This window comes from Gekko japonicus, unplaced genomic scaffold (genome assembly GCF_001447785.1).
Source record: "Gekko japonicus isolate JY-2015 unplaced genomic scaffold, Gekko_japonicus_V1.1 scaffold4, whole genome shotgun sequence".
Taxonomy (NCBI): domain Eukaryota; kingdom Metazoa; phylum Chordata; class Lepidosauria; order Squamata; family Gekkonidae; genus Gekko; species Gekko japonicus.
This window is the reverse complement of record NW_015165234.1, coordinates 3,637,684-3,658,674: the sequence shown is the minus strand read 5'-3', so window position 1 is coordinate 3,658,674 and position 20,991 is coordinate 3,637,684. Positions and strand designations below refer to the sequence as shown.

Genomic DNA, 20,991 nt, shown 5'->3' with positions numbered 1-20,991 from the left:
AAACTACCATATACTGATCAAACCATTGATCCATCAAGGTCAGTATTTTTTACCCAGACTGACAGTGGCTCTCCAGGATCTCAGGGAGAGGTCTTTCTTATAATCTACAACCTGATCCTTTGAGTTACAGAAGCAGGGAATTAAACCTGAGACCTTCTACATACCAAGCAGATACCCTAGCACTGAGCCACGGCCCCTCCCCAGACACTTGCAATGCAATCCTAAACAGATTTTAAACCTTTTAAATCCATTGAAGTCAATGGGCTCAGAAGGGTGCAATTCTGTTAAGGATTACACTCATAAGCAATAATTCCCACATTACAAAATATATTGTCTTCATATACAGTTGAGAACGTCTGTGTATTAGATTATACTGTGATAAGCAATTCTTAAACCCAAGCCTAGCCATGTTTATTTGGAAAGAGATCTCATTTATCTCAAAAGGAATTTCTTTTGAATAAGTATTCTTAGGACTACAGCTTTAGTTCATACATTATTTTTAATGGGGCTTGTAGACCAGAAGTGACAGGCCTATAAGTTTATGTCAAAGAAAATGCTCACAATTTGAAATGACTATAGAACAATCCCTTCTACAGTATTGGCCTTCTCATGAAAGAAAGAGGGAAAATAATACAGTGTCAAAACTTTTCCACTAATATTAGATATTGTGTAACACAACATGGAGGCAAATTGAGAACAACTGCTTTAAGTGGAAAGTTGATTACAACCAATGTATAATAAGGAATCAGATATCTGATCATCATAGTGGGACCTGAAAGGTGTTTTCCTGTAGGTGAGATTGAAATACAATAAATATGTCTGCTTGCTATTAAAGAATCAGCAACAAAGAAAATAAATCTATTTTTTCCCAAAGGGCTGTATCAAGTTTAATGAGAATACTTTTTTGGGGGGGTATACAATGCAAGATATTCTTCAACAGCATTTTTGCATCCACCAAGTTCATGAACTTGACAGTGTTCAAATTAATTGTCAACTTCTGACTTGCAACAGATTTCCAGTGCAGCCTTCAGCACTGAACATGTTACTCATGATTAAGCATATTGTGATTGGACTGGGCTATGGAATGAAAGAAATAAAGGAAGCTCAGAGTGCTTTATTCCCCCCCCCCCACTGAGCCAACTTTTGATCGTGTGATATGCTCTCCAGTTATAAAATAATTACAGCAATTATTATGCCAATTCTGGTATATGTTATGAAGACAGCTGACTTCCAGCTCTGTAAGGAATATGTTCATTTTAACTCTAGCAAATACAAATCAATTGGTTTCAGATGGGGGCTACAGGAAGGCACGTAACCAACTACCTTCCACTTTGTGTTCCAACATATAAATTACAGTTTGCTAGGACATGCATCCTTTGAGCCAGAAGTTATAGTTAGTGAGCCTTATTTATTGGCTGTAAGACTTCACCTTTGGAATGGCCTTTCCTCCTGGGATGAAAACTAATTTCAATATGAAAAAATTATTATGTCATTAACTGCTCTATCAGTTTTTGTCTTTTCTCATAGCTATATTATAAACTGTGATTTAAAAATATATACTATGCAGGAATGGCCATTCCTTCCTTTCTTTTCTTTTTACAGAATTGCCTATATCTAACCTAAAGAGTTATTCACATCACTCCATACTCGAAGCAAGAATGAGGGGCTGGACTTTGCACAGTTTCCACTTCTTGTTGCAGCATCCCATGTTATTCTGGGGTGTGTGTGTCTCCTAATCATCATCACCAGCTATTATGGGGGTGCAGGGGAAGGTGCTAAAAATCACTTCCTTGAATTCACACTCATTGTGACATCTTGAGTGCAACCTTGATATCCACCTTATTAACTGATATCACCTACAGTGGAATCCTAAGCAGAGACGTCCATTTAGGTCTGTTAATTTCAATGGATTTAACAGGGTGTAACTCTGCTTAGGACTGCACTATCTGTAATGGCTTTTTTAGACATTCTAATTTTATATCTTCATGACTGAGTCTTAAAGCTGCTCAAGACTGAGAATGGATAAAGGGAACTGGTGAGCTGTAAGAAGCTACTTTATAACAAGACATGCCCAAGGTGAGAGACTGGGTGATCAGATTTCTGTAACGTAATGTTTTGGGGAGATCGAGTTCTACAGCTACATTGTTAATAACACACACCACCTTAAAAGGGCCTACGTATTTCCAACCTAATCTCCTTCGGGGTGTTGTAGCCCTTTTAAGTGCTTTGTAGACACGTAGACAGAGTCTCCTGGAGCTAAATCCCATTTGGGGCTCCTTTTTCCATCAGCATAATGTTTGTAATCTGCTTTGGCTTTTTCTAAGGACTGTTGTAATATATCCCAGTTTTTAGTTACATTCGACCACCATAGGTGGGCATCACCCTTGATAGGTTCAGCGAGGTTGACCGTGAGAAGGGCCCCCCCCCTCATATCTATGTACTGCCTTAAATGGGCTCATGCCAATGGAACTATGAAAGGAATTATTGTAGCTGTATTCTGCAAATGGCAAAAGGGGTAGCCAATTATCCTGTTGATAGTTCACATAGCACCTGAACACCTGCTCGAGTATTTGATTTGTGCACTCAGTCTGTCTGTCAGTCTCGGGGTGGTAGCTGCTACTCAGCCCCCACTCTATGCCCAGTAGTTTTAAGAGCTCTTTCCAGAATTTAGCAACGAATTGAGCCCCGCAGTCGGAAATAACCTTTTTTGGGAAACCATGTAATCTGATCATGTGCTGCAAAAACAGGGAGGCTAGTTGCTTTGCGGTGGACATTTGCTTGCAAGGTACAAAATGAGTTTGCTTTGAGAACAGGTCCACCACCACCAAAACCACAGTCCTTCCCTGACTCTCTGGTAGGTTTGTTATAAAATCCATGGAGATCACCGACCAAGGACGTTCAGGGGTTTCCAAAGGGTGGAGTCGCTCAGGTACTTTACCCCCCCTGTTGTTTACTCATTAGACAGGTTTGGCAGGTGGCTACATACTTAGAAACATCTTTGCACCACCCTGGCCACCAACATTGCCTTTGCAATAGGTATAAGGTTTTTAAAAACCCAAAGTGCCCAGACAGTTTGTTGTCATGGCTTTATGCCATTACAGTTCCTCTCAGGGAGATAAGTACATACACCTTCCCCCCTTTGCATCAACTTCTGTTCTCCTGGTGCTGTAATCCTTCACGCACCACCACCTCTAGGTCCTGACATGAAAAAGCAGCTTTGAAACTTTCCAGCCAGTCCATAACTTCCGTCTCCCTCCCCGCTTTTGCCTTACTGCACATCACCACCGCCCCTCCCAACTGGGCAGGGTGGAAGACCATATTGGTGACCTCATCCCATTGGCTTGCGTGCTGGGGTAGGTAAGAGAGGGCATTGGCCAAAAAGTTGGACTTCCTGGAAAGATATTTGATGGTGAACTGAAACTTGGAAAAGAATTCTGTCCACCTGAGCTGCTTAGTGTTTAAGTGGCAGTGGGTTCTGAGTGCCTCTAAGTTCTTACGGTCAGTCCACACCTCAAAAGGTATCCATGCCCCCTCCAGCCAAAAGGGCCAACTTTACTGCCACAGCTTCCTTGTCCCAAACTGCCCAGTTACATTTGGCCCCTGAAAATTTCTTTGAGACACAAGCAACGGGGTGCAGTTTGCCACCCTCACCCATTGCAGAATCGCCCCCCCCCCCATTGCCACATCAGAAGCATCCACCTGGACAATAAACCCCTTACTCTCATCGGGGTAATGTAAAATGGGCTCTGAAGTTAATAAAAGTTTTAACTCATCGAAAGCCCATTGGCATTCGGGGGACCATTTGAGCTTACTTCCTCCTTTGGTAGCTTCTGGCCCCTTCCCTTTAGTTTTTAATAAGTCAGTCAGGGGCAGCAACACCTGTGCAAACTTAGGGATGAAGGCACAGTAAAAATTCACAAACCCTAAGAAGCTTTGAAGCTGTTTTGGGGGGCTCCCACCCCACCACGTCCTGCACCTTTTTGGGGTCCATCTCCAGCCCCTGCTGGGTTTTGCGGTACCCCAGAAAATCTCTGTTTTGTGGAACTCGCACTTAGAGAGTTTAGCAAACAGATGGTTGTCATATAGTGCAGTCAACACCTCGCGCACCAACTTCATGTGTGAATCCAGGTCTTGCGTGTATATTAACATGTCATCCAGATAAACAACCACCCCCTTGAACAGGTGCTTGTGCAACACTTCATTAATTAGGTCCAAGAAAACCACCGGGGCTCCCGCCAAGCCGAATGGCATCACCAAATATTCAAACTGTCCCAGGGGGGTGTTAAACACCATTTTATACTCGTCCCCCTCTTGGATACGCACTCTAAAGTATGCATCCCGGCGGTCCAGTTTCGTGAAGTACTTCCCTTTAGCCGCCTCGGCTAGCAAATCCTTTATTAGTGGCAAGGGGTAGGCATTCGATATGGACACTGCATTCAAGCCCTGGTAATCTGTACACAGTCTCAAACCCCCATCCTTCTTCTTCCGGAACAGTATGGGAGCCACAAAAGGGGAGGTAGAGGGTTGGATAAATGCCTGCTCAAAGTTTTTATCAATGAACCGTCATAATTCCTCCCATTCCGGGGGACTCACATCATATAGCTTCCCCTTGGGCATTTTGTGCCCTGGTAATATTTCAATGGCACAGTCCCCTCCTCAAACACCCTCCCCAAGTCTCTGTACTTCGGGGGAATGGCGTTTAATTCCTCTTGTGCCAGGCAAACTCATGCAGGGGCTGGACAGGGCTCCTCCCCCCACACTGGGTTCCACTGATGCTCCTTGCAACTGGGGTCTAAAAATGTCAATGTTCCTCTACTCCATTGGACATAGGGGTCATGGGCTGCCAATCAGGGGCTATCTAAGACCATGGGGAATTGGGCAGTGGGGTGCACTATGAAAGCCCTTTGTTCCCAGTGTCTCGACACCCCCACCGGTAGTTCCACAGTTTGAAACTTGCATGATTGCATGGCAGTCCCGTCCATCTGGGTGAAGACTACTGGGTCCCCCATCTCATGGACCATGGATCCTAGTCCCATAACTAAAGTGGGGCTAATGAGGTCCTGAGAACATCCTGAGTCAATTAATGCCCTCACCTGGATTTGAGTATTGGCTTGGTGGTTTAATAAAGTCACAGCCACAAAAAAATAAAGAAGTGCCATTTCTCACTGATTCATGCACTGGGGAATCAGGGATCTGCTGGCTGCCACCCCTCACAGCAGGGCCTGGCCTTTTCCCTGCACCTGAGGCTTGTCACCCTCGCTGGAAGAAGCCATCTCTGATTATAAGAACTCAGCGACCTGTAGAGCGCAGGGAGACTTCGATATCTCTTTCCTCTCACTTGGCACCTCTCTCTTGATGTCCCACCTACTGGGGTCGTTGAATCTGATCCAGGAACAGTTGGCAGCAAAGTGACCCAGTTTTCCACATCAGAGGCAGAGCCCCTTTTTCAGGTTCTGTTCTTGGTCCCCCAAGGGGGGAAAACCCCTGCCCCTCGACCTGGAGTCTTCTGGTGGTATAACTTTACCCGATTATGGAAATTTTCTGCTTTGTACGCCACCTGGATCCATCCCGTTAGGGTTAGGGGGTTGTCTTGCACCAGGATGATAGTGTTGAGGTTGGCTCTGTAGAATTCAATGAGCATCTCCTCAGTCCACCCCAAAAGCTTCGCAGTGGTGGCCTTAAACTCGTCTGAATATTCTTGCACTGACTTGGTGCCCTGATGAATGCCCCTCAAGTGGGTCCTTGCCTTCTCCAGCTCCAAGGGGTCTTCAAACTGATGGTGGAGGGCTTGCATGAAAACATCGACATCCATCAACTCCAGGACCGTGACGTAATAAAGGCCAACAAGCCAGTCAGCGGCTCAGTCGCATAAGTGGGAACCAATGAAGTCCACCTGCTGTTCATCCAAAGTAAACGTGTGACCCCACTCGCGCAGCATCTTTTGCACATGGACCGCAAAGAAGGCTAGCTTGGCCTTCTTTGGCAGGGCTCCCATCGTAGGTAGCTTCCAGTGCATCTCAAGGCCGTTCTCGCTCCATACTGGGCTTATGTGAGGCAGGCCAGGGAGGGGGTTCAGCTTCCTCCTCTTTCTCACCTTCCTCTTCTGAGGTGTCAGTGATGTCCTTCCCCATTAACTCCTTCACCAGTTTGGGGAGGTTCTTTACCAGATATTGGAAACCTTCCTTCAGCTCCTTCATATCCGAGCGTAGGCTGGACTGGCCCCTCTCCATAGATGTCTCATCCTCCCACTCTTCTCTCATCTGTCCCAGCTCAGGATCATCCTGGAACGTACGAGAAACCCTCCATTGTTCTCATTCGGCGTGCCCTCTAGCACCGTGGAGACTAGGGGTACCCCCCAACCAGGCTGGATCGTCCCAGCGATCAGGGGGTTGGAAGAACACTTGCTTCTTAGGGCACGTCCCGGTAGACTTCTCCTGCTTCTGGGAGTAAGGGCCAGTCAACTCAGGTTCGGACCCGGTACTGGTCCCTGCTCTGCCGTCTCCATCTCCGTTCCCCATAAAGATGGTGGGGTGTCGGATAGGAGAAATGGAGATTCCTGACAATCTGTCAGGTTCCAAGTCAAATCACTCTCCACACAGGCCTTCTTAGTGTCAGGCTTCACAGTGAAGACACTCAACAACGTTCCTTCAGAAGTTTCAATTTATTGAGAGCTAGTACTCAGGACACCATGAATATTTGTGTCAGGAATGGTGGGCTAATGATTTGAACCTTCAGATATACCCCCTTTATACATGACCCCCTGATACAGTAAAGCCAATAGGCAAGCAACTGAAGACGTGGGCAAAAAGCAACGGTTACATTCCCAGCGGAAAGCTAGGAGCAGGCAGAATAAAACTTTCAAGGACAATGGACAGATATCAGCATGCAGCTGAAGGGAGAAGGGTGGAAGGGAGGAGGGAGACAAAAGGAGCAACCCTCACATTCCATCCCATGGCAGCCTTAGCTGACACTTAGAAGAAAGTTTATTACAGAGATTTGAGATGCTGAGTAGATGAATGCTTTGTCAGGAATGAGGGGAGAAAGTGGGGCCCTGGGGTATAACTAAAACCCACATTCCGGTCATACATCACACAGTCACAAATATAAGCAATCCTAAGAACCCAGACAGATACAATGGTTCAACTAGCCATTCAAAGTCTTATCTTCTTCAAGGACATTCCCATGAGAATACTCCCGAGGGCCTCCCCACACTATAGTCATTGACACACATTCATTCCCTTCCACAGCTACCCTCCCTTCCACCAGGAATGTCAGCGGGTGTGAGCGATAAGCAAACGGCAGGAACATCTGCTACAGTGGGGAAAACAAAGAGAGGGGAGAGGAGCGGGGTGCGTATTACATAGTTCAGGTAGATATTACTACAGGTGCAGAAGACATAGTTGAGAACATATCAGAAGGCAAACCTGAGTCTGATAATTTCATGGGTTTTTTCCCCTTCAAGATAGCTGGAGGAGAGGGTAAGAGGAAAAACTGGGTTACAGAAGCAGTGCTGGGAAAGACAGGGATGCTTGGCCCTCTCTCCACACACTCTTTTCTTGACTGAAATGCCCTCCCATTGCTATTTGATCTGCTGGGAAAACATATAAGGACCTGTATGTTGCCTGTAGAACAAATAGCAACTCTGAGAGGCACTTTAGGAGGAGAGGGGGATGGTATGGGACAAAGATCGAACACTCAGTTCCCCAGTCTGATCCAACTCCCTGCTCCACCCCTTGCCAGCTGCTTTGGCCTTAAAACAGCTTCTGGGGTTGATCACAGATATCTCAGTGTCTTATTTCATTTGGCCTTTAGATCCTTTCACCCAAGAGGGGAATTTGTATATGCAAAACATGGAACTCTGTGGCCAAGCTATAGGCTGGCTCCTTTCTCCTCCTAGGTTTGTATCAAAGGTGCTACTCAAGGTATTTGGTTTTGCCCACTGATAAACAAGGAACTAGACCTCATTTCTCTGATTAGAAAGTTTTCTCTTATATTTACAAAAATACATCACCTGTGTGATCTCGTTCACTATAATGCGATGGCATCTTGCCTCGTACTCTGGGCGTACTTGCTCTTCTTGCTCTAAGAACTCCACCGTGTCCCATTCATATTCCAATTCAGCTTGCCGTCGTTTCCAAAACTCTAGAAATAAAGTAACTGAAGGAAAAACAGGATAGAGTTGTAGCAAGATTATTGTTTATCTATGTTAAGTATTTTCTGTTCTGAAGACAGAGAGAGTTGAAAGTCCAAATACTTTTTAAGTACATGTTTCCAAACCTCATTTTTGCAGAAAGACTGAAATTGTAATCACAACATCTGGTAATGAGTCAGAAATCAGAAAACAAGTAACACTGTAGTAAATTTTATGAGCCTGATATAAATGTAATGCTCCAGACCCATTAAACATGGTAAGAGATCAGGATCAGACCATGGAACTGCCCAAGCCTCTCTACTTTCTGGCACAAATTCTCCTCCCCGCTGGTCTTAATGAAGGTTACAACTTTTGTTGGCACTTCTTAATTATGGTTAAAGTTAAAACTTTTTTTATCATCAAGTTCCCGTATGGTTTTTAATGCAAGTGACATTCAGGGCTGGCCCTCTTAGCTTCCAAGGTCTGATGAGATTGGGCTATCCTGGGATATCCAGGTAAGGGCAAAGTTACCTGGTTATCTTTTAATCATGATTTGAAACCAGGATTCCAGGGTTGTCAAGAGCATGCCATCTATTCTAAAACAGTACTTGCTAAAATAACAGAAGCCTGTGAAATCTTGGTTATTGTGAGTCCCAATGATCAATGAAAATGTTCAACAACACATATCAGAGTTAATATGCTGTTTAATGCCAGAAGCTATTTAGCATAGTTAAGTAGTTTGTTGATGCATGACATGACTTAAAGCTATTTGACCATGTCATGCATCCATTATCAATATTTACATTATGATTATTAATAAGTATTTGGAATTGTGCAGCACCGGTCTAGTTCAGTAAATCATTTCAAAGCCTTTAGATTATATTCAATACTGATGGGTTTTTTGGGGGGGTGGGGAATTATTTGTGTCCATTTTAAAGTATAAGAGGATGAAACGTATTTAATTATAAAAACATGTTGCCACTCTACAACATATTATTTTAAATGTCACAACAGCACCTTATTGTAGACTGTCCTTGATACAGTGTTAATGGCAATCTCTCAGTGCAATTAAATTCCAGTGCAGCACTGATTTTAATCACCGGTGAGCCAGTACTATGATTAAGTAGGAGTGATTAAAGCCATTTAGTGACCTTGTAAATAGGATCAGTTAAGTGACATAAAATGCTTTCTGGGTAAACAGCTTTACCTTGACCACCGCATGCAGCATTAGTCAGTCACTGGGAACACTCTGATTAAGGAAACCTTTTTTTTTACCACGAGATGTCCCTATTGCTTACAGCTGCTGCATGCCTAGCATATGAACTACTGCAATGAAGAAAGAAGGAATCATTACAAGAGTTATCATTCCAGAAGCCTTTGATCTGTCTCTTAGCTGCTTCCTTTCTGATGTTCTAGTTGGCTGCATGCAGGATTTAAAATAAAAAATTGGAGGGTCCCTACCTTGGTATTGTTCCAAAGGCCTTTAAGCCACTCTGTTTAAAAGGGCCTTTGAGAGGGCAACTGATGCTTTTCTGGCTGGATAATTGTCGGCAAATAATAGATTTGGTGGCTTTTTCTTGTATTTGTGCAAGAATCTTATAACTTTTTAACTGTTCAATGTTTGTTTATGCTTGCCTTTGCAGGGAACATTGAACCACTGTGGACAATGGGAAAGGAAGGGTATAGATATTTTCATTATTAAAATAAATAGATATGACCCTCACACTTCTGCAACCTACTGCACATTCTAGATAATATGTAGAGCACATTCATGATGAAATGTGATATCAAAATGTACAGAAATGTTGGGAATTTATATATTTTTGTCCTGCATGGTTTAAGTAGCACTCTACAGCCCTATTGCTGAAGCCATGCAGAGGAAATAACATATGAGATGAGATATTCATACCAACATCCCATCTTCTGAAAGCTCTACTCATACTTTCCCAAACATATGTGCACATGAGAAATAATCTGACTGTGGATTCTCCATCTCATGCTCAGGCCCTTCCCCCACTGCTGAGGTAATATGCTGCTTGGCGTGGGAGATTTCAAAGTTATGCTCTGTTGTGTCTCTGTCCTGACACCTACCTTTCTGCACACCACCCACTTCTTTTGAACTCTGCACTACAGGCACTGGCTGTAAAGAACTCCATGATGTTGCATCCAATCTGAAGGAGCAGTCTGAAGGAGCAAACTTCTTGCTTCTGAGGGTCTCCTTGAAATATGGGCTAGAAAGGCCTTCTTCCAAATGCCTGCTGTGTGAAATATGGTCCATCTCCAGGGGCAAAACACCTGAAGTATTGTGTTTTAGACAGCAAAAAACTGTGCTTTTACTTTTATTTGCTCTGTTCTGTACATGTTATTTTTTAGACTTCCCCAGGTGCTAGCTGTGATGAACTGCACTTTTTAAAAGCTTAGAAGTGTTGTACAAACAGCTGAAGGACTGTGAAGAGTTAATTCTTCACAGAAACAGATAGCCTTTAGTGACAGACTGCTCCAAGCAATCTGATTGGTCAACATCAGCTGAACCGAGAGAGACTTTAGAGTTGAACGCTGAGGAGGAGAATTCATTCAGAATTCAGCCCTGACTAAAAGCAGTTTAACACAGACAGGAGAACTGTGGAAAGTTGGCAAGGATGAGTGGGTAGTTAGATGGAGACTCCCATTCGGGCCAAGGAAAGGGGATAGATCTTCTAGAGAGAGAAGGATTTCTCTACCTAATCTAAACAGATTAATAGGTCTGAAGAATACAGAGATCCCTGGTCTGGTGGTGTTAAAAACTTCCTTTATTTATTTATTAGATTGATAGCCTGCCTCCCCCTGTAGAACAGGGCTCAGAGCAGGTAAAAAAAACAAGTCTCTTTAAATGCCTTCTCATCCAAGCTCTGCAGCAGCAGTGGTGGCCGTGCGACTCAGCAAGTAATCGAATCTATGGGGACCAACAACTCTACAGGGACCTATCTATCGATTCTATGGACCTAATGGAGCTGGGGGGGAAAATGGGTTTTTCAAAAAAATTCCAGAATCCCAATGTCAATCGAGATTTTGGAATACCAGAAAAGACTGATACTTTTCAGGTACAGTGTACCCAAACCTGAAAAATATGATTTTTTTGCACACCCCTAATACTGAAGTGTTTTGGGGGGAAACTGCAACAAAAGCCTCTCAACATAAAGATAAGTCACTGAAAAGCTTAAGAAATTCTCATTAGCCTGTCACATAAGAACTAATGTCTGTGCATGTACTGATGTTACCTCAGTTTTCTATACTGAGTTAACCTCAGAAATTTTTACCCCTGATTTCACCTTACCTTTCCCCTATTTTGTTAGTTTGGTGTAGTGGTTAAGTGGCCAGTTTGGTGTAGTGGTTAAATGTGTGAACTCTAATCTGGGAGAACCAGGTTTGATTCCCCACTCCTCCACTTGCACCTGCTGGATGACCTTGGGCAAGCCATAGTTCTGGCACAGCTGTTCTTGAAAAAGAGCAGTTTCTGTCAGAGCTCTCTCAGCCCCACCTACCTCACAGGGTGTCTGTTGTGGGGCCCTCCCACAACAGAAGGGAAAGGAGTTTGTAAGCCGCTCCGAGACTCCTTTGGGTAGTGAAGGGCAGGGTATAAATCCAACCTCTTCTTTTTCTTCTTAATTGGGAGTATTAAAACTTCTCAAGTGCCATTTAAGTTGTATAAGTTAAAGGGTGCTCCCTTTCCTTCCCTCAGGTTCCTGAGCTGAGAAAAAAAGCCAAAATATTATACTGAGACAGGGTGGGACAGCTAGAATTCTTCAGAAATGAAGAACACATATAACTAGGGCAGCTCAGTCACAAAAGGGAAAGAAAAACAGAGGGAAAACCTTGCCTCTGAGTGAGGGGAATGCACAGGGGTGTCATACTAGCTTATTTGACTGTTTATAGAATAAAATCTTTTTTCAATTTGTTGATTTTGAGAGACTCTGAATAATTTTTCTGAATTTACTTATATTTACTTAAAATATTTATATGCTTGCCTTTCTCCTATCATTCAGGCACACTCTACCAAATACAGAAATTTCCAGATGTTTTATGGTCTGTTTTTTATGAATATCATTTTAGGCTGCTGAATGCTATTTTATGATTTTATGACCCTAGCTTGTTTTATTATTAATATATTTATGTTGTTGTTTCATAATTTCATTATGTGGTTTTTACTTGGTGAGTTTTCTCAAGCAAATCTCTAGGGAGATGCTTATGAATTATATCATGGCTTCATAATAAAACAGAATATGTATAATGGAATATGTTATAAACATAGATACATTTTGAAACCAACATCAGTGCTTGGAATTGGATTAATTAAGTAAAACTCCATTAATAATATGAAATTAGCTTACCCCATACTCCCATAAATACTGCAAACACTAGTGTTCCAAAGCTATCAAATATACACAGCTTCTGGAAAACATTAAGAAAATATGAAGCAGAATTATTTTTCCACAATGGAAAAGAGCAAACTCTTTTATCATTGTTTTACACAATTACACTAATTCCATTAGCACAGCACAAGCATGGGGGATTAAATTGGTACACTTTAGCAATTTCAAGGACTTAGGGGTTCAGACAACCCCGGCCTGCCACAAGCCTGTTAAGATTATATGGTCTTTTTACATCGTTCAGAAGTAAAACAAACATTTCAATTCATGATTCATAAAGTCATATGTATGAAAAGGCACTGCATATGCAGGTGTGTTACAAGTTTATACTGGGCCTAAAGAAAGTTTCCCTTATGCCATACAAATGGTTGCAGTGGAGCATTAGTTTGTTAATAAAAATATTGATATACTGCTTACACTCACAGTTTCATGCTCTACACCTATCATAAACATTCAAACCAACAACAATAAATTCAAAAATCTATTGTTAACTCCACATACAGCACTTCAGGTTGTGGATTCAAAATTCCCACACCAATACAGTGTCAAACCAATGGTCAGTATCATCAGCTTATAGCACTGACTAGCAGTTGGGATAGTTCTTAACATGGACTTCCTATTCCTGTCTCCTTCATATGGAGCTGATCAGCAGATGACACTGATGATCTGTTACCTAGGAGTCCAAAAGGTATCATCAGATGGCTGTGTACAACCCTCTGCTATATGAGAAGACCTAAAAGGGCTTTGAGTTTTATGGTGCAAGAAACAGCTTTAGATTTCCAGTATTTCCCCAATTTTTATGAATCAGAAAAAAGTACCACAAATCAACTCCCTCACAGTAGAAAATAACCAAGTGGGCTGTGCATAGAATTAAAGAAGGCACAACCACCATTTCTAAGCCAACTGACTATCTCAAGAAGCAAGACAGTATTTCAGCATTAGGAATATCACGTCACATATTAAAACAAAGAAAACAAAAAAGCCCAAGTAGATATATGAATTGCCTTAGAAAGGATTCAAATGACATGTTTCGCATGTGATGGCAGCAGCTTGGAATTGCATAAAAGTAATGCCTGAGATCAGCAGTGCCAGATGCTGTACTCTTATCATATGAACAAAGGATCCAGACATCCATCAGAGGAATAAAAATAACAATGTGATCAGTATATCACAAAATAAGCATGATAACTTTATGTCTCGTTAGTAAAATGGTTTTAGAGAATTAATGTTCCATCTGTTTAATTTTTTTACACTGTTATTCATATGCAAATCTAAAAATTAAGGGAAATTATATGCTTCCTTAATGTTGCCTCCCATTTTAAGTAGAAGGAGGTATTTCTGAGCCAAGGGTAGCCTTGCCATGGGGAGCATCCAACTCTTCCTCTCTAGAGCGCATTCAGGACATGGCCCACAGGTCTACATGAGATTAATTTAAGTTCATAGAGTATCCATTTTACTGTGGGCCAAAAGAGATGTGATGGGGGAGATCCTCATTGTCCACAGGTCCACCCTTCCAGGAAAAATGTGTGGGTGGGGAGTGAATTTTTTTCAAACAAAATGGAGCATGTAGGTCAAGGAAGCAAAATCTGCAAATTCATTGTTGAAGCATTTTTCCTCCAGCCAAGCTCATTTCAGGTACTGGAGATGTAGTGGGAGAAAAAAAGTGCTTGGAACAGTGGAATGCTACAAAAGCAAGTTGCTGCAGGTAGCAGTGATGAGCTCTCCTCTTGGTGGAAAGGGTAGCTAAACCCTGGCTCCTCCCCAAGGCACTTGGGTTGGTCTTTAAAAAAACAACAACCCAAACCTTCCACCATTTCATTGCACATAAGCAGGTAAGGATGTGAATGATATACATAGCACAGGTGGTACATTGCTTTTGGGCCTCAGAATACTTCACTATGCCAACTATTTAGCTGAGCATCCACATGGAGTACAGAAATGTATTTTAAAACTTGGAGTGGGCTTGGCATGGAAAGATAATACTGGATGCTGAAGTTAAGTAGTCAAGGAAGTTATGGGACAGGCCTATAGCTGAAGCAGCGGAGAGCTATTTATCTTAGCCTTCCCCTCTCCGCATTGCTTGCTCTGCTTATTATGTACAGTCTATTTGTCCTCCATCTGCCCCATGAGCACTAATTGTCATCCATCTACACACATGTAGGGAACTTATACGGAAGCAGGTAGACATGGAATAACTGGCTGATGCCATCCATTGTTACAATTGTTATTTATTGATATTTTACTGTTATCTAAGGTTTGATTGTAGTTCTAGAATTTGGAACATGTATTTATTTTCTGTTGTAACCTGCCCTGAGCCTACCTGCGGGGTAGGGCGGGCTAGAAGTCCAATGAAATAAACAAATATATATTATTCAATTATTCAGTTCTGAATTCTGTACTTCTGCCCAGGAATAGCTGGAGGTTAAAATTTCTGGAAATTTTGAAGCCATGGGGAAAAACTACAACAACATTTGCCCAATTTTCTTGTATTTTCTTCTGAACCTTCATATCTCTAGGAATAACATTTTCTGTACTGAAGTTTCCTTTGGCAACCATGCCTTATCGACTTCTACATTTTTAACTAAGCGGATTTTTACAGACACACTATTTTATGCTCCACATCCTCAGTATAACCCCCCCCCCCAGCTGCTATTTAACAATAACCAATGCTTGGGAGATACACACTGTCATTCTAAGCAAAGTTACACCCTTCTAAGCTCACTGATGTCAATAGGCTTAGATTACTTGGGATGACTCCGTGAATCATCTGACTGTTCTTTCACTGCCAGTCACAGCTCTTCTTCCAGCTCTTCTAGCTGGGCCCTCAGACACAATCTGCCAAAAATCCTTTGAGGTCCAGCATCTACAGATGAATTATCCATTCTGAAGACTATCTATGTTTAAAGGAACATTAGTGTTGTTTTGTGAAATCCTGGGCTGGAGTCTCTCTTGCATAAACCTTTATTGGCATAACACAGCAACAAGGAGAACAATGAAACAAATAAAAATAGAACGAAATTACACCAAGCTGCACCAACAAGGGATCGTTTTTAAACTTCTCGGAAATAATAAACTCAGTTCAGAATATAACAATTCTAAAAAATACAAGGGGATTAAGACTTGTACGCTCTATCCCTAAGCCTCCAAACATAGGCTAAGAATTTGGCAACAGACAAAGTAGTTGCCGAGAACTTATCAGACAATAAAATTTTAAGGTCGTTGTCAGTCGGATTCCTTGTGGTAGGTAAGCGGGGACTAATCAGATAGCTACGCATAGTAGAATAATGAGGACAACATAGAAGGATATGAGCAACTGAATCAGGTTCACTATAGATACCCACCAAGTTTCAAGAACATTGGACCAGGGGGTCCAATTCTACTGGCTCCCAAACAGGTTGTCCCCATCCGCTCCATTGTTCTCAAAGTTACTTTTCCCCCACCGTGCTGTTAGTGGCTCTGGGGGGGGGGGTTGAGGGAGAGGCTACACATTTTCAGAGTAGCTTCAGGAGCCTCTCCCCACATAAACCCCCATGTCCCAAAGCAATTGGATCAGTGGGCCCAATTCTATGTGCACCCAAACAGGTTACCCCCATTACTTCCACTGTATCTTGGGGAGAGGCTCCAGCAGCTACCCTACAAGTTTGGAGCCTCTCCCTCAAACCCCCTCCCCTCCAGCCCCCAGAATATACCCTATGTTTTCGCCATTGACTTCAATGGCCCATAGAATATAATGGGGCCGAAATTGACATTTGGCTGGCGAAAGACTCCGGGCTTGCAGTGCTGAAATTGACATGCGGGAGTCTTTTTGCTGGCCGAAATGGAGTCTGCCCGATTCGGCCAAATCCGAATCGGGCCAAATTATTTTTTTTTGCACACCCCTAATTACAGTAGTCCAATCTCGAGGTGACCATTGCATGAATCACTGCTACTAAGTCACTGCGTTCGAGAAAGGCAGCCAGCTGCCTGGTCAGCCAAAGATGATAAACGGCTGATTTGGCAGTGGTTCCTACCTGGGCCTCCACTGTTAAGGAGGCATCTAGGAGCACTCCTAAGAAGAAGAAGAAGAAGAAGAAGAAGAAGAGATTGGATTTATATCCCGCCCTTCACTTGGATTCTCAGAGCGGCTTACAAATTCCTTTCCTTTCCCCTCCCCACAACAGACACCCTGTGAGGTGGGTGGTGCTGAGAGAACTCTGACACAAACTTCTCTTTTTCAAGGACAGCTGTGCCAGAGCTTGTGATTGACCCAAGGTCACATCAGCAGGTGCAAGTGGAGGAGTGGGGAATCAAACCCGGTTCTCCCAGATTAGAGTCCGCGCACTTAACCACTACACCAAACTGGCTCTCACCAAACTGGCTCTAAGGTGCCACAATTTTTTTTTTGCTACAGTGGCCTTTTTTTTTGCCATCAAATCACAGCTGATTTATGGTGACCCTGTAGGGTTTTCAAAGCAAGAGACATTCAGAAGTGGTTTGCCATGGCCTGCCTCCATGTCACAGCCCTGGACTTCCTTGGTGGTCTCCCATCCAAATACTAACCAGGGGCAAACCCTACGTAGCTCCCAAGATCTGATGAGATCAGGCTAGCCTGGGATATCCAGGTCAGGACTACTCCCAGTGTAATCTATGATATAGGACTTAATTCCCCGATGCTCAAAGTTAAAACTGTATTTCCATCTGCTGTAGGTGGTAAGGTTTTTACCTTGGATGATTCACAGGTGATGCTGAGGCTCCAGTATGTACATTCTTGATCGCATTGTGGGCACATGATAATGTTGCCGCCTATGTTAGGGTCACATACCTCTTGGCTAAAAACAGAATGAATTCATCAAATAAATTGAGTTACTCAGTGAACAAGTTGCTAAATTCACTGATCTTGTAAACTACCGTTGTGACCATCTTCTCTTAGATTCCAGTTTACTTACACTTCCAAGCCAACACAGATGTAATGGTGTGAGTGAACATGTACTTATGTATTCATGCTTTATGTGCAGATACATGTAAAGACCTGATGCCCTTCTTCTACCAATGGGTGGGGAGATGGTTAAACACTCCTTCACTTGGTGTTTCTCCTCTCCAGATCACAGGAATCCCCCAGTAGCCTTTTTCCCTGGAGGAGAGTTCTAAATGTTTGCTTGGCCTCAGATATATGGGACTGGATCCAGATTAAATTTTTCAGTGGCAGAAGGGAAGTTTCCTGCCCATCTCCTTCCACTGCAGACCACTAACCCCCACCAAATGCTGCTCCTAGGGGACTGGAGACACCAAGCAATAGCTTCAGGAGGGCCTCCAGCAGGATGAGAATCAGCGGAAATTGCCAGTTTAGTTTAGATCCAACCAACAGACTGGAATCTCTTATCTGCTATTGTTCTTGGGCTGGCATTCTGAAACACTTTAATCATAGAACAAAACCATTTGTTTCTTCTTTTGTATTAATGTTTATTTCATTTCCTTTGTCACTAGTTCTCATGAAGTTTTGATTAATAAATCAAATCAATATTTATATTTTGCTATTAATTTTCACAGCAGAATTCCCCATTGATTTTAGCAGGGAGTTGGATGCACAGTTGCTGATGTCCCTGTGTGCATCTGTATATAAAGAAAAGAGGATGAGTGAAAAATATTATGAAGTATGACTAGAGAAAAACTATAAAACAAAGCAACAAGATTTAAGACTAGAAAAAGGAGGTTTAAGGGCCCGTCTAGACATGATGGATGGAAAAACATGTGTCTGCCCTGTTCATGTATAAAACAGAAAGTGGGAATCTCTTTTTTCACAAAAGGAAGTACACAGGTGGGGGACCCCTTTCTTCTGACACCTTATATTGAATTGTACTACTGCATGAAGCACTTTGACCTCTAGCCCAGGACATTTATGGTATCGGAGCTGAGCTGGGAATAAAGTGTATCAATATTAACACTCCCCATCCAGTATTATAAGTGAACGAGAAGAGAAGAAGAAGAGATTGGATTTATACCCTGCCCTTCACTACCCAAGGGAGTCTCAGAGCGGCATACAAACTCCTTTCCCTTTCCCTTCCCCACAACAGACACCCTGTGAGGTAGGTGGGTCTGAGAGAGCTCTGACAGAAACTGCTCTTTTTCAAAGACAGCTCTGAGAGAGCTACAGCTTGTCCAAGGTCATCCAGCAGCTGCAAGTGGAGGAGTGGGGAATCAAACCTGGTTCTCCCAGATTAGAGTCCGCGCACCTAACCACTACACCAAACTGGAAAGTCAGAGGCAAGAATTAATAAGTACATGTTCACCCCATTAGATATAGCTTCACCCTCAGTTATCAAATCCTATCCTTCCAAAGACTATTAGAATCTTTCAAAATGGAGTCTGTAAAAATATTGTAAAACAACTACCTTAATACATGAGACTGCCTTATACTGAATTAGACCCTTGATCTATCAAAGTCAGTATTGTACGCTCTGAGTAGCAACAGCTCCCCAAGGTCTTAGGCACAGGTCTTTCACATCTCCTACTTCATGATCCTTTTAGCTGGAGAGAACAGGGATTGAACCTGGGACCTTCTGCATGCAAAGCAGATGCTCTTCCAATGAGTCACAGGCTCTCCCAACTGTAAAGCTGGTCTAGCCACAGTAGTGTAAACTTCATGCTGGGCCATATACACAGCTCCTAAGCAATTGATTTCAACTGCTCATACCATTAAATTTTAGTAAAAAAAACTAATAAAGGCACTCAAAAATAATCACAGAACACTTTTTAGGGGCTATATATTATATAGAATGTGTATATGAACATGCATCTATTATCTTAGTACTTCTCTTTCATATACTATTAACATGAGCTGTTACAGGTTACCTCCAAGTGCAGTTGTCCTTTGTAAAATACCCATACAAAAAGCATCCAAGTCCAACCACTGCTGCCAGGAGCAACATCTGAGTATAGAAACCCAGCCAAGCAAAGTAGATTCCAATTTTCTCACCATAGTATTTCCTGTTGGTAAAAACACGTTATTTGAAAATACAAAGAAGCTGTACTTCCCTTCATCCCAAGCAGCTAAGGGGGACTCATCCCCATTTCTGTTGCATGATAGCAGACTTAAATTATTGTCTCCAAACATCACTGTTGTACTTTCCCATGTTTAACTTCAATTTGTCATTCAGCTGTTGAAGGATCAGGTGTTCTGCCTGAAAGGAACCCCATCACAGCTTACAATGGCAATTCCACTTGTGCTTATATTTGTACAATGCAAGCATGTCTAGAAATATTGTCATTGAGCTGTCCACAAAGGTGAAATACCCTTTCCTCATCTTTTGCTACAGCTCTGCCTTGGCCATCTTATGAGGATAGCATGAGGCCTCTTTATCTGGAATGAAATCCTTGCAACTGCTGTTAAGCAAGTTGATTTTATTGCAGTCTAATATCTGTAATTTTTTTTTAAAAAAAGTATGTGTCATTTTGAACATATTTACACTGTGATGCTAGGACAAGCTATAAATATTGATTCATTTCATGTGCCCACTGATTACTTGAAATTTTACGTGGTTTTGTTTTCCCTGTTTAGATTTGCTGTGTAGAAAAAAGGCACTCAATGATTCTGATAGCTATACATACCTACCTGATAAAATGTAAAGGTTGCAGTTTGAAAATATTTAGAGGATGGGCCCATTCTCTATACAGCAGGTACCGCTCATTAGGGCAGCTGGGATCTTGTGACTGGTGATTGAATCTGGACTGCAAAAGAGAAGGTGTTTCTATTATGGATCATTAAAGAGTCCCATTCGTCTTGAAAATACCACTCTCCTCTCATTGCTTTGGAACCTACTCATGTTCAGACTGTCCTGCTCAGCCATTCATCACTGCACTGGAAGCATCTGCAAATAGTGCCAAGAAATTACTTAAGGTTGGTCTGCTCTACATTTTACTATTATCTGCCTCAGTGGGAGGCTTTTTTCATTTGTACCTTGAACTGGACAGCCCAGGGTAGCGCTATCTCATCAGATCTCAGAAGCTAAGCAGGGTCAGCCCTGGTTAATACTTGGATGCAAATCACCCTGAATGTCTCATGACTTGAAAACCCTATGGGGTTACCATAAGTTGGCTGTGACTTGATGGCAAAAAGAAACAGAGAGAGAGAGAGAGAGAGAGAGAGAGAGAGAGAGAGAGAGAGAGAGAGAGAGAGAGACTTGTGAAGACAATCCATTCCTTAGTTGACTGACCGCACATGAAAGGAGAGCAAAGCATGAGTGCACTGACTTCATTCCCAACCCTGCAGGATTACTGAGTTGTACAGATAGCAATCATACAGAAGCTGCAAGTGCTCATGGCCTGCTCTCCCTCCACGTGAGATAAGTCAAGGCATGGACAGGTCATCTGCACAATGCTACTGCTGTAACGTTCAACAGATGTCAAGAGGTGGAAGCACATGTACTGTCTGATTCTGCACCACCTAGTGGAGAAGTACAGCTCTAAGCCAAATGGAGC

General features: G+C 42.6%; 1 protein-coding gene across 1 annotated transcript in view; it reads right to left on the bottom strand.

Annotated features, from left to right (window-relative positions):
* Positions 1-20,991, bottom strand: part of ANO6 (anoctamin 6) — an 89,596-nt gene that overhangs the window by 31,248 nt on the left and 37,357 nt on the right. The window contains exons 7-11 of the mRNA XM_015409771.1: positions 20,126-20,241; positions 19,366-19,500; positions 17,240-17,345; positions 12,499-12,559; positions 8,012-8,157 (exon numbers count right to left, since the gene is read on the bottom strand). Coding sequence (XP_015265257.1) covers positions 8,012-8,157; positions 12,499-12,559; positions 17,240-17,345; positions 19,366-19,500; positions 20,126-20,241 — 564 coding nt within the window. The remainder of the gene's footprint in view (positions 1-8,011; positions 8,158-12,498; positions 12,560-17,239; positions 17,346-19,365; positions 19,501-20,125; positions 20,242-20,991) is intronic.